The sequence below is a fragment of the Pteropus alecto genome, unplaced genomic scaffold, assembly GCF_000325575.1.
Source record: "Pteropus alecto unplaced genomic scaffold, ASM32557v1 scaffold21, whole genome shotgun sequence".
In the NCBI taxonomy this organism is placed as follows: Eukaryota; Metazoa; Chordata; class Mammalia; order Chiroptera; family Pteropodidae; genus Pteropus; species Pteropus alecto.
The window spans coordinates 28,770,342-28,782,488 of NW_006436282.1; the positions used below are offsets into that span (position 1 = coordinate 28,770,342).

General features: G+C 44.4%; 1 protein-coding gene across 1 annotated transcript in view; it reads left to right on the forward strand.

Moving 5' to 3' along the window:
* The window catches only part of ZNF277 (zinc finger protein 277), a 91,538-nt gene that overhangs the window by 39,438 nt on the left and 39,953 nt on the right, over positions 1-12,147 (forward strand). The window contains exons 2-4 of the mRNA XM_006912074.3: positions 4,697-4,898; positions 11,404-11,492; positions 11,763-11,845. Coding sequence (XP_006912136.1) covers positions 4,697-4,898; positions 11,404-11,492; positions 11,763-11,845 — 374 coding nt within the window. The remainder of the gene's footprint in view (positions 1-4,696; positions 4,899-11,403; positions 11,493-11,762; positions 11,846-12,147) is intronic.

The following is a 12,147-nucleotide window of genomic DNA, read 5'->3' on the forward strand; positions in this document are numbered from 1 at the left end:
AACTCTGAGAAGCACTATTCTAAAATAATTTAAAATCTGACGCTTTGGGGAGCCTACCCACAGTCAGTAAAATTGTCCCTAATCATCGTAGAATCTCCTCAAAACTCAGCTCTCTTGGGATGGTATTTTTTACAGTTCATTTGAACAGAGTTGCCGCTCAGAGTGAGAACTAGAGCAGATAATTTGTTTTTGTTAATTTGTAACAAATGTGTGAAGCAGATTTGGGGCTAAAACAGAATTTCCAAGATTTTTGCCTCTTGGCTGTAAGAAGCTAGATATAATGTACTTCCTTTCACCTTTTAGAATTTAAAGCCCCCGTAGCAAAGAATTATGTATCTCTGCATCTGTTGCCTTTTTACCACGTGTAAGACGTAGCTATGATTCCGTAGTGACAGCTAGAAGCACTCCGTCAGACGAGCCCTGTTGTGTCACGTCCACTCACCCTGTGCTTGGTATCTGGGGGCTCGCTTTGGGACAGAACAGACTACCAGGTAAGCTCTGCCTCAGGGCCTTGTCACCTTACTTGTGGCCTTCCTGTGAGTTCAGGATGGCTACACTCTCGTGATCAGGATCCCTCAGTCCCCATGTGGTCATCCTCTGAGCCATCGACGCCCCACTCCTGCTTGGTAAAAGTTGCAACTCTTCAGTCTTCAATAAAGTCTTGAAATCTGAACTTTTTAAAAGCCCTCCAGGTGATGAAACTCAAACAGATGTGGAACCATCGCTCTAAAGTATGATATATGCTCAGGATTCAGGCCCATCTAGAAGCGTCCTCTAATGGAGTGGATTGACTTCTTCTGCATTCCAGATGCCTCTTGTTTCTCGTTTACTGGAGGGTAACATGAAAACAAAGTAAATCCATAACTAAATATAATATACTTGTATTACACTTAATGATATTTACTGTTCTCTAGAATGATTGTAAGTTTTCCATTGTTATTTGTGAACGGCCAGGGGCTGGGGGCCCACAGCACTAAAATTCTGGCTGTAACTACAGCTGGACTGTACTCATAGGCAGAGAAAGTTCCCCTAAAGACAGCTGCTGGTGGCCCCTGAAATAGGACTTTCCTGGAAACGGAGTTAAAGGGGTAACTCTAGCTGTAAGCACTTCTGGTCCCTCATTCTTTCTTTGTTCAGTAAATACTTATCAAATGCCATCTTATTTTAGGCACTGTATAGTCTGCACCAGAGTCATGAAAATAAGTAAGACTTAGTCCTTGACCTTGAGTTCCCAGACTACCCGAGTAGCAGAGGTGTACGTGTAAATAATTAAGAGATGTTTGCTCTTGTTGGGCGTGGAGATATGGTGCAGGCCACGCCCACGAGCAGACCCAGTGGGAAGGGGCCTGGCAAGGAGATGAGCACAAATGTGTCACCTCAGACACCAGTCACACCCATCGTGGCCGCCCTATCCAGCAGCCGTGTCAGGAGCATCTAGCTTCAGAGCAGACCAGCTGGGCTTATCTTGTTATCTTACAAAACAAAAAAATCTGCTTCTCTACAAATATTTCTGGGTTGGTGACCTGGGCCCCCATTTGTACGGTCTCCCCAGCCAGAAACCTGGCAGTTTCCTGGTCTCCTTGTCCTTCAGCCCCTGTGGCCAACCAGTAATCAGGAACAGTCAGTGTAACCTCTGTGGCCTCTGCTCTGTCCGTCCATCTCCTCTAAGCACCGCTAACCCAGCTGCCTCGCACAGGCCTCACTCGGACGCTGCAGTCCGTCCCCACCGCGTCACTGCCAGTCGACGGCCGGGCTCCTCGCTGCTGCCCGAGCCAGACCCGTGGGGCCCGACCCTGGCCCTACCACCTACCGGCTGTCAAGGACAAGTCGCCCAGCCGCTCGGTGCCTCAGTTCCCTCAACTGTAAAATAGGGTTAGAAATGGAATCTCTGCCATAGGATTATTGTGAGGGTTACTTGAACTAATATGTACATGTAAAGTGATTGGCAATGCCCGGCACAAAGTCAGCACCCTGTGGCGCTGGTCATGGTGGGTTAACGAGATGTGTGTGCCCGCTAAGTACACTGGGACTCACCTTGCTTTCCAGGGACTGACGGTGTGAAAGCAGGAAGAAGAGGCAAACAGATCAACAGATTACTTCCTATGATCAATGCCGTTAGAAATTTGAGCACAACAGTAAATGAATAGGGAATCAGAGAAAACTATAAAAAATGTTCTATTAAAATGCTTATTTTCTGGAGTACTCAGTAACTCAAGTCCCCGGATACGTAATACAGTGCAGTACCTCCCAGTCCATAGGAGGTTTGCGTGTTCCTGATTCTGTTCCTGTTTCCCTTCTCAGTGGCCGCAGGCAGTGTGGTCCTCCCGTGTGTGAGCATCTGGGTCCACTCCCTGAGGAGCGATCTGAAAAACAGGGAGACTGGACGTGGAACAACACAAGGGGGAAGAGAGGAACCAGGGAAGAGTTTTCAGGAAAGCCTTGGGGAAGAACAAAGCCAGCGGTCCAGACTGACCAGACAGACCAGCCCCGCGGGTTCTGGAGGGTGTGGGCCCCTGACATTTCAGAGCTGCTGGCAGTGCGGGTGTCCGGGTGACTGCAGGACTCTAGCAGACCACACACACGTCCGCGTGGCTTGTAAATGCGTGCAAATTCACAACAGTGTTGGATGTACGCACTCCAGAAGAAACACAGATGGGGGTGTGCCTTTGGGTGCTGGGCGCACAATAATGTAGCATTTGACTCTAGACTCAGCTTCTGTGTTTAGGCCACTTGCTAACACTGTGACTTTGGAAAATTACCTAACTTTCCTAAATCTCAGTCCTCTCATCTGGAAGACGGGTGTTATGTGAGTACTAACCAAATCAGGTACTTAGGATTAATTGAGAAAGTTCCCTAAAACATTTTGCTGGTACTTTACAAATAACTAACACCTAGTAATGTTCGTTCTTGCTGTTAGTGATGGCTGTTACTACGTTTTTCCTGCAGTCAATCAGAATTAATTTATAGATACCTCAATCAAATTTGAGGGAAAGCTATATAATATAGTACTTGTTACTTCCTAGATGGCAGGTCACGTTTTCTTTATTTAGAATATGCTGCCTTTCGTTGTCCTACTCTAGTGCACGTAAAATATTATGAGAGTTTCATAAGCATATTATTTTTGCCTCTTTCCCAAAAAAAAATGCGGGTTTATTCCCACAGAATTTAACCTACAACTGAAGAACTATAGAATTCAAAACTTCTTGCTTTCATTACTTAATAAACAATTGCGAACACACCAATTTTGTTAACAGTGCTTCTGAAGTGCTTGTATATTTCAGGCATTCTCCCCGTTGTCATGTGAACCCTGTTTTCACCTTTTCTGGTATTAAGTAATTTCATGGAACTCAGACAAACAGTTTGATCTGGCACAGTTTAATATGAGCGGGGGGTCGGGAGTGATGTACTAGGGGACATCGCCTGTGCGGCAGGCACCCTCCATCTGCAGCTCAGGTGACTCCTGCTCCCACAAACCCTGCACATGCTCTGTCTCTGTCTCTTTATCCTTTAACTTACTTGTATCTTCAAACAAATTGTGAGCACGTTAGCCTTGGTGGCAAGGATCGTGTCATGCAGCGTCACGCAGGAAAGACCAGCACGCCGTGCATGCTCAGCTGAGCTTTGTTAAGTGAGTCGGTGCTGCCGTTTATACACGTCTCTTATCGGACTCGGAGGCCGTGGTCAGCAGCGCACACCACGAGCCAACTCAATGGATTATTCAATTGAGAGTCCCTTAGAAATAACGTGAAGTAAGATAAAGACGAGAAATGGAATGTAACAGTGGCATTGATAGTAACCTAACTCCAGAGGCCTGTCTTTCTTTCCGAAGGTTTCCTGGCCTTCCTCAGATGCCGGCGCCTCACCCTGCCTAGCTGGCTGGTACCAACTACTCAGTCGCCTGCTTTAGGTGACAGCCGTCTATCCCAAGAGACCAAAGAGGGTTCCTGACACACCTGGCTGTCACCTGAGGCCCTGAATTCAGAACTACAGACCTTACACCTCAGCTCTTAAAGATGCTATGAGTGATGTTAGGAAAAGGAACAGACAGGACAGACGTGTGCCATGTGTTTAGTAATTGAGCAGTCATCTCTTGTTCACAGGAACTTGAATTATGATGCATGACTGTGTAGTGAGAACATGGTAAATGTAAAGTAACATCGAGAACTGGCATCAGGGCCACCCAGCACATGCCGTGCCAGGCCATTGCAGGGCTCTTCTTTACACGTGACGGATAATCAGAAGTGGGCGAGGCTTTGCAGGTGCAGCTGGAAGCGGCTTGAAAGTGCTTGGCTTCATCATCTGGAGCCTCGGCACAGGCTGTTTCCTTCCCATAGCATGATGATGCTCAGCCACAGGTCACGGCTGGGCCTTCGATCCTTAACCCAGCAGCCTTGCCCCCAGCAGCCCCGGGACCTGCGGCCCTTGGCCGGCGTCCAGCAAGAAGGCTTGAACAGCTACCCTGACCAATGGGCTTCCCCCATTTAAGCCGGCAACTAGGGAGTTTGAGGCGCTGTGCAGTGCCCTCGCCTCCGGACTGCAGAAGCTGCCGAAGATGGTGATGCAGCCTCCCGCTCCCTGGCGCGCTGTGGTTTTCTTTGTGGAGACATGTAAATAGCTTTAGGATCCTTTTAATGCAGAAACCGTCCTTCTGAAGAGAGTTGGTTTCAGCTCTTGTTTCTTTTTTTCTCTCTCCCAGACAGCAAGGACTGTATCCTGGAGCCGCTGTCCCTGCCAGGAGGCCCAGGTGGCCCCACCACTCTCGAAGGCCCCTCATTTGTGCCGTGTATTTTCTGTGAAGAATGTGTTCCCGTGGCCGAACAGGACCAGCTTCTGAAGCACATGATTATTGAACATAAGATGGTCATAGCTGACATCAAATTGGTTGCTGACTTCCAAAGGTAAGTTTTGTTTTTGTGAGTAAAGGAATTAAATTTATTTTTCACTAGAGAGAAAGCATAATACATGTATATAAATATGCCTATATGACTGTGAAAAATGTATATTCTTTTTCAGGTTTCTCCTTAGATTTTTTTTAAAAAGTCTTTGCACTCCTTTGCCTTCTTGAGTGTGTAAGTTGTTTTTGAAAATGCCACATACTGTTGCTTGTCCTACAAATTCTGGAAACAGACCAGCTTTCCAAAGAGTAGGCGATGACTCTTCTCTGCGTTCCGCAGGACTCTGACGTTGTTAGTCTCTATCACGCTGGCTTGTTTGTTTGTTTGTTTGATTGATTGATTGATGTTTCAAGCCACAGCTATTCTCCAGCTGAGTGAGCTCTCCCGGGCAGTCCAGAGTAGACTTGGCCACCAGAGGGCAGTGTCTGGGGACAGGGCTCCTTGGAGCTTTTCCAGCCACAGGGCTGTTGCCCAGAGGGGTCTCAGCTTAAGTGCCTTGATGAGGTTGAAAACCAGGAAAGAACCCACCTATTCGACAGGCCAGGAGGGTTTAAGGGTAGACAGCTGTTGAGGTCGGTGACTCAGAGACTGAGAGGGAGAGGACGAGGGAGATGAGCAGATGGAGGCGCGTGGTTGGGGACCGCGAGCACCAGGCGAGTGTGATACATAAGAACTTGCCCTGCACGCCAAGGCCCAGCGTGAGCTAGACGACCCCCACGCGCACCCGACGTGGGAAGACCCACACCAGCAGACGAGCAACGCGGGCAGGTACGCCTTTCCTCCCAACTCATGATACCCAGAGGAGATCGTCCAAGAGAAATGCCTTCTCCTGGGCAGCTGTGGCGGAGCAGTTATGTTCATGTCATCATTATTTGAAACTTAACAAGCGCTTTCCATAGAAACAGCATGGCGGTAGCCACCGGCTTTATACAGTCGCTAAAAGCATACATTTCGATATATCTGATATGGTCTCATTTTGAGATGTTCCAGTTTCCCTGCACAGCATTGGAGCGGCCCAGACATTGTAAGATCCCTGCATCTAAACTCCGTGTTGCCCGGACCACACCCTTCCGAGCAAGAAACAGCCTTCTCATGGTGGGCCTTGCAGAGCAGCAAGTGTGTTATAAATGAGTAGACTGTGACCCCAGCCAGGCCTACAGTTGAATACAGACTTGGCGACTTCCTACCATGTGACTCCCAGCAAGCTACTAACCCACTGTACGCATCAGTACCCTTCTCTGTAAAACGGGGGAACACCAGCCCTCATAGGTTGTCAAGTATTATTAAAACAGGATGTGTATAACACCTGCTGTGTCATTGATATGAAATCTCACCCATATGCAGGCAGGAAAGTCACATTGTTTAATAGGTCTCAGGTCTTAGGAGTCAATAATTAAAGGTTGGGCTGAATCACCGTCGAAGGGCAGTTATGTAATAAAATGGATACTTTAATCAAAAAGAAAAACATGCATATCTGATGTAAGTACTTAATAAATAAAGTGTATAGTTAACATGTACTTTAAATTTAGAAACCTAGATCCTGCTTGTCAGCTGTCCTCCTAATTAAGTAAAAGTCTCACTCTCGGGAAGGAAAAATGTGCTTAATTCAAGTTGACCAGGAATGTATATGAGCGAACTCTGTTGCTGTACATACCTTGCAGTATATCCAGCCTCCCTTAGATTATACACTCCTACTGTTTAGGGAGCCTGAAATTTCTTCGAACAGAGCTGAATTGGAATCTTCTCAACATTGAATGACTGTTTCCTAACATCAGAAAAGCAGTCATAGAGGGGTTGGGGGCTGGGGATGGACAGAGCAGTAAAAGGTCAATTGGCATGAGTTAATTCACTGAGAACTTCTTTACAAGGTGAATCACACACACACACACACACACACACACACACACACACACACACACACACAGCTTCTCAGCAGTTAGTTGTTGCTTCTGAATACAACAAGTAATAAAGATGATAAATAATAGATAAGAGATAGACTTAACCCTATGCTTTATAAGAAATAAGCTATAAGTTTTCATGTTAAATATATGTGATGTTTTCTTTATTGGAGCAAAGTAACAATAAGACTTTCTCAGGCAGAGGGAAGAAGACAAAAACAAGAATAAAAATCTTTCCTATGAGCCATTTAACATAGTTATTTATACCGAGTAATTTGCTATCTTTATTCAGTAGATAGAGTTTTTCCAGAAGATAAATGTTAACTCCTTAATTCTTACCCCTTTCTATATTAAATTCCATTCATTTAGTGCTACTTAATTAACACCCATATCTCAAATCTTTATGCCTCTGTCAGTAAACACACCAGTTAGAGTGGGGGGCTGGTCAGGCAAGATATCGCCACAAGGATTTTTTGTGACACAATTTTGTGAAACGTGATTGAAGTTCTTTCAAGAAATAAAAAGCATTTGCTGATGACCTAATAATTACTTGTATGGCTTTAATAAAGTATGACATGCTTTGATAACTCATCCAAGTAACAAGTTCATACCACATATTATTACTTGGCATCTTTATTGAGTGGCTACAATTGTAGTTTTAAATAAACTAGAGAAATAGAAAAAATTACGAGATTCACTAAATGGTCTCTTAATGCTGAAATTTATGTTTTAATGAGTGGGAAGAATGCCACAAGAAGAATTTATTGAAGACATATCTTTAAGCCGTCCCTCAATTGAATACAATTTATCTGATTGCTTCTAGCAACCATAGGGAAATGTATATATTGACACCTCTTAAATTTAATTATAAACTAAAAAAGTACTATTAGGTGTTTAACTGGGGTGCATCTTAAATTTAGACTTAGGTCAAATGTATGTTGTACTTCAGATCTATGTATGTAATATACTACAATAAGACACAGTACATAATTTTATATATGTCAGTCACATGGTAATTTATCATCATATTTTGCTTTTGTCACATGATTTTTTTCTCTGCTGTCATTGTCACCCAACCTCTGGTCAGGAAGAGAACGTTCAGATGGCAGCTTTGCACCAGACCTATTACCTGCTTTATGCCCCTTCCCTCAGAAGCTACCTGACAGGATCTCAGAGATGGTATCTGAAAAAACACTTCCAAGATTCATGCTCCTCGTTCGTGGAGCAATGAAATAAAAAACCTTCTGCCCAACTGAGTGCAGAGCAGGGTCTTTCTCCGCCCTCATCCGCGGGAAGCCCTCCCGCAGTACCTGAGGGCAGCTGAGGCTCTGCTGGGGAGACTGTCCCCAAGATTCAAAGTCAGTTAATGTCGAATCGCTTGCCTTGTGCCTGCCACCTGGAGGTAAACTTGGACACAAATGAGTAGGCGATGTAAACCTTCTCTTCAACAGTCAAGGAGACAACACCCAAACGTGGGCGTCCTGGGAGACCGAGCCCCATGGACTGTTGGGCTCGGGACATTGTCACCTCCGTAGAGGCACTTCTTTGCTCCTCTCACTTCTCAGGCAGTCCCAAAACCACAGCCCGGACAGCTGGTGTCACCTGTCAGCACTCAGGCAGGAGGTTAGGGCGGTTCAGACCAAGGGCTACTATTCTAAGATCACGCACTTTTTGTAAAAGCGAAGATATTTCCTTTTCCTTCAGATTTTCATTTCCGTAGTTCAGTTTTGTCTTATCAGAATGCATTCTCCTTGGTCTCTAAGGAATCAAATACTTCAGATTTCCATTACAACTATAATTCTAGGGGCCTTTCCTTTACCTGCCTCGCCTTTTCTGCGATTCTCGTGTAGACGGGTCTTCTCGTGACACTAGAGGGACTGTGTTGTGAAATCTTGAGTTTGGGTTTGGAGCCGGGAAAGAGCAAGGTCAGATCCCAGTTCTGACATTCCAGCAGTGCGGCCTAGGGCAGGTACAGGTTCAGTAAGTGGTGGCTGCTGGGAATTGTCATCTTCATCCTCGTCATCACTGCCCTCTTCCACTGCCTTAGCCACCTCTGTGTGCCCTCTGGTACTATTTATATACCTATTTTAATTTGCTCATTAACTATTTGATGAAATGTTACTATTGTTTTTGTTGTTTTAGACACCAGTATTTTTCTGGAATAAGCATAAATTCTCTACTACTCTAAGTATGTTACTTTTTCTAATAATAACTACCATTTATTAAACACTCAGCCTGTTGGACACTGCTTCATATATATTATCCTATTTAATTGTCACCAATTTATTTTGAAAATGAGTAAACTGAGTTTCAGAAAGATTACAAAACTTTAAATGCAGGTTTATCTCTCTGAACACAGAGTCCCTGTACCTCTGTTCGCTGTTGCCTGCAGGGCTAATGGAGTCATTTTGAGGGTTTGATCACAGTCTTAGTCTGAAAAGCAAACTCTTTCTAGCGCCAGACCTGTGCAGGTACGAGACTTATTGTATCGACTCTTCATTACAAAATAACTCAGTGACTGTCCAAAGGACAGTCTGGTCACTAGCACCAGCTCTCACGTGGTCGTCCACTCTATGTGCTTTCACACAGATGTCTTGCTGAGTCTCTAAACATTTTCCAAAGGTGAGCAGCCTGGGCATTCAAGAAACTGTCACTGCCTTTTAACACCTGGAGACCCACGGTGGACCGATGTTATAAAAGGCTGACCGCTGGTCTCAGTTTTGGCCAGAGGCTATCACCCCGTGGTCCTCAGGGGTGACAGACCTGTCCTTGGTGTATTCTAGTGGTAGCTCTGAGGGAACCCCAGGTAGAACTTGGTGCTTCTGTTTTGTCCGTTAACTCAGCACCTGGTTCTGCCGTTAAGAATTAACGTTAAGAAAAAGAGAGGTAAGGAAAAGAAGGAAACGAAATATTAGGAGACGGAGGCTGCTTAGTGAAACTGACAGGAATCTTCAGATGCTCTTTTACCTCTTTAAAACATGTGTCGTGGACCCACATTGCGCAAAATACTGCTAAGTACTATATCGGGCCATTTAAAATGTCCAAATTCCTGCTCTTTCTGTGCGTTCCATCTGTTTCGGTAAACCTCGTCTCTGTCACAGGTTTGGTTCTTCATTGTTTCTTTGCGTAATCCATCAGATGTGTAACCTGATAAACCATTGTTGAGCCCAAGAGAGAATGTACCTTTTAAGAAGGGCTCCTGGTGGCCAATGGAGCTCAAATTTAAAAACAAAGCTTAGCAGCTGTTGCTGAACAGGTTCCTGTCACACAGGCCATGCTTCAGAGAGAAGCCCGCGCGGACCTGCTTGCCCGCACTGTGTTCCTGGCTCCGAGCCAGCCCTTCTAAAGGAGCCCCTGGAACCCTGTTCCAGCCAATAGGGCTGAGACTTTCCCCCTCCAGTCAGATTCACAGCTGTGTCATCATTAGCATCTTCACCAACCAGTCAGGAGGACAGTGCTATTCGAACCACTCAAACTATGAGGATTTGCAGTCCTCACATGCACAGAGGTGGGCCGGCCAGGGACCAGGTACAGGCACTGTACGTAAGTCAGCCTACCCTCCCCCTCGGCGGGGCCCCCTTTCAGCTTCCATCACAGGCCTCCTTTCCCCACTAGAGCCGCAACATCCTCTGAGCTGTCTCAGAGGACAGAACAGCCACCGCGCCCGGCCGCCTCGCAGCCGTGCTGGTCCACAGTCGCGCCGTATTATAATCGAGCCGTGTCCCTGCAGAGCTGTCCACAGCATGCTGTTCCACAGCTGAGCTGTTCGCATCGAATAAGGCCCGCCCCTCTGCCGTACTCCAAATCGGGGGTTTCTGTTGGTGCGGAATTGGCACCAGTGACCGTTGGTTGACATTGTCAGCTGTAGCGTTAACCTTTCTATTTCCTTTCTTCCCACGAAGGAAAGAGACCACATTCTCTGGGTACCATTCGATGAATGAGGTTGCAGTTGTCAATAGAGATCTTGTTAACAAATGGAAAGATGAACGAGCAGCTTGTTGAACCCCGTCATCTTTCTCACTCTCATCAGATACGCAGGTCTGGGGGTATGCTCTTCTTTTAAATTTAGCCACGATGCTCATCAGATGTAAGAATTATAAACTCGACTGTTTTTCAAAGGCTAAATTTGGCTAACATCAGACCCAGTGTGGACATACGGAATTTTTCTTTCTTGTTACATAGACAGTGAATTTAGGCTGACTTCTCACTGCATTATTATCATGGCTTCTGCACTTTGATGTATAACCACCCAACTTTCAATTTATTGAAAAGTGTATATTTTAAGTTCATATAAACTTGGATGCAATTTCAGGAAAACTTCATTATCACATAAAATAATTCACTTTAGCTTTCCCAAAGGTCTGTTTATTGAATTTGGGGATAGTAAAGTTTAATCATTTTGTTGCCTTTACTGGATAATTTCATCTCATTAAATATTTCCTATTTCTACAGCGCTCTCCTGCCTTTCTATTTAAAAATTTTCTAGCAGTTTTCAGTCAACATTTGATTGGTTTCTTTGAGATAATTAAACGTTCTTATAAAATTCTGTCATTATAGAGAAAGTGCTATATTGAGTCTTCTCAACATTTTTTCTTTTTGGTTGTTCTAAGGTACGTTTTATATTGGAGGAAAAGATTCACTGAACAGCCCATCACAGATTTCTGTAGTGTGATAAGAATCAATTCCACAGCCCCTCTCGGTAAGTGTGCATCTTAGCGACCATCTTTTCCTTACGATCCAAACATTCAAAGGAATCATCTCACTTCCTTAAGTTAGAATTCTCTCTCTCATGATAGCTAAAATTAAATTGCTGTGTTTATGTTGCCTAACTTCAATAAAGCTGAAAGCATATCTGTATACCAGAAGAGAGATCCTAATAGACATAGATATAGACACAGATTTTTTAAGAAATCTTTCTGGAAGAAATGATAAATATTGTTTCTTATTTATTTTTCTAATTTCTCAACAGAAGAACAGGACAATTATTTTCTGTTATGTGACGTTTTACCAGAAGATAGAGTACTTAGGGAAGAGCTTCAGAAACAAAAACTGGTAAGAATTCTTTTAAAGCATGAAGAGTCTGTTGGAAATGTATACAGAATCATTGTTGTTATTATCGTTCTTTTTTTGTTACTTTTAATTTTAGAAACTTTCAAACATTCAGAAAAGAGGAGACAATACATCGAGATCTTAAAACAGAAAAAAGAAAGTATGCACTTGATTGAAGATTAAAGCATTTCATGTTAAAAATGCAGAGAGAATTTTTGGCTTTGTTTTGCTTCCTGGATTATCTCTAAAATAACAACAAAGCTTACACATTTAAGTGTAATTTTAGCTGCCTGCCTCATGCTAGG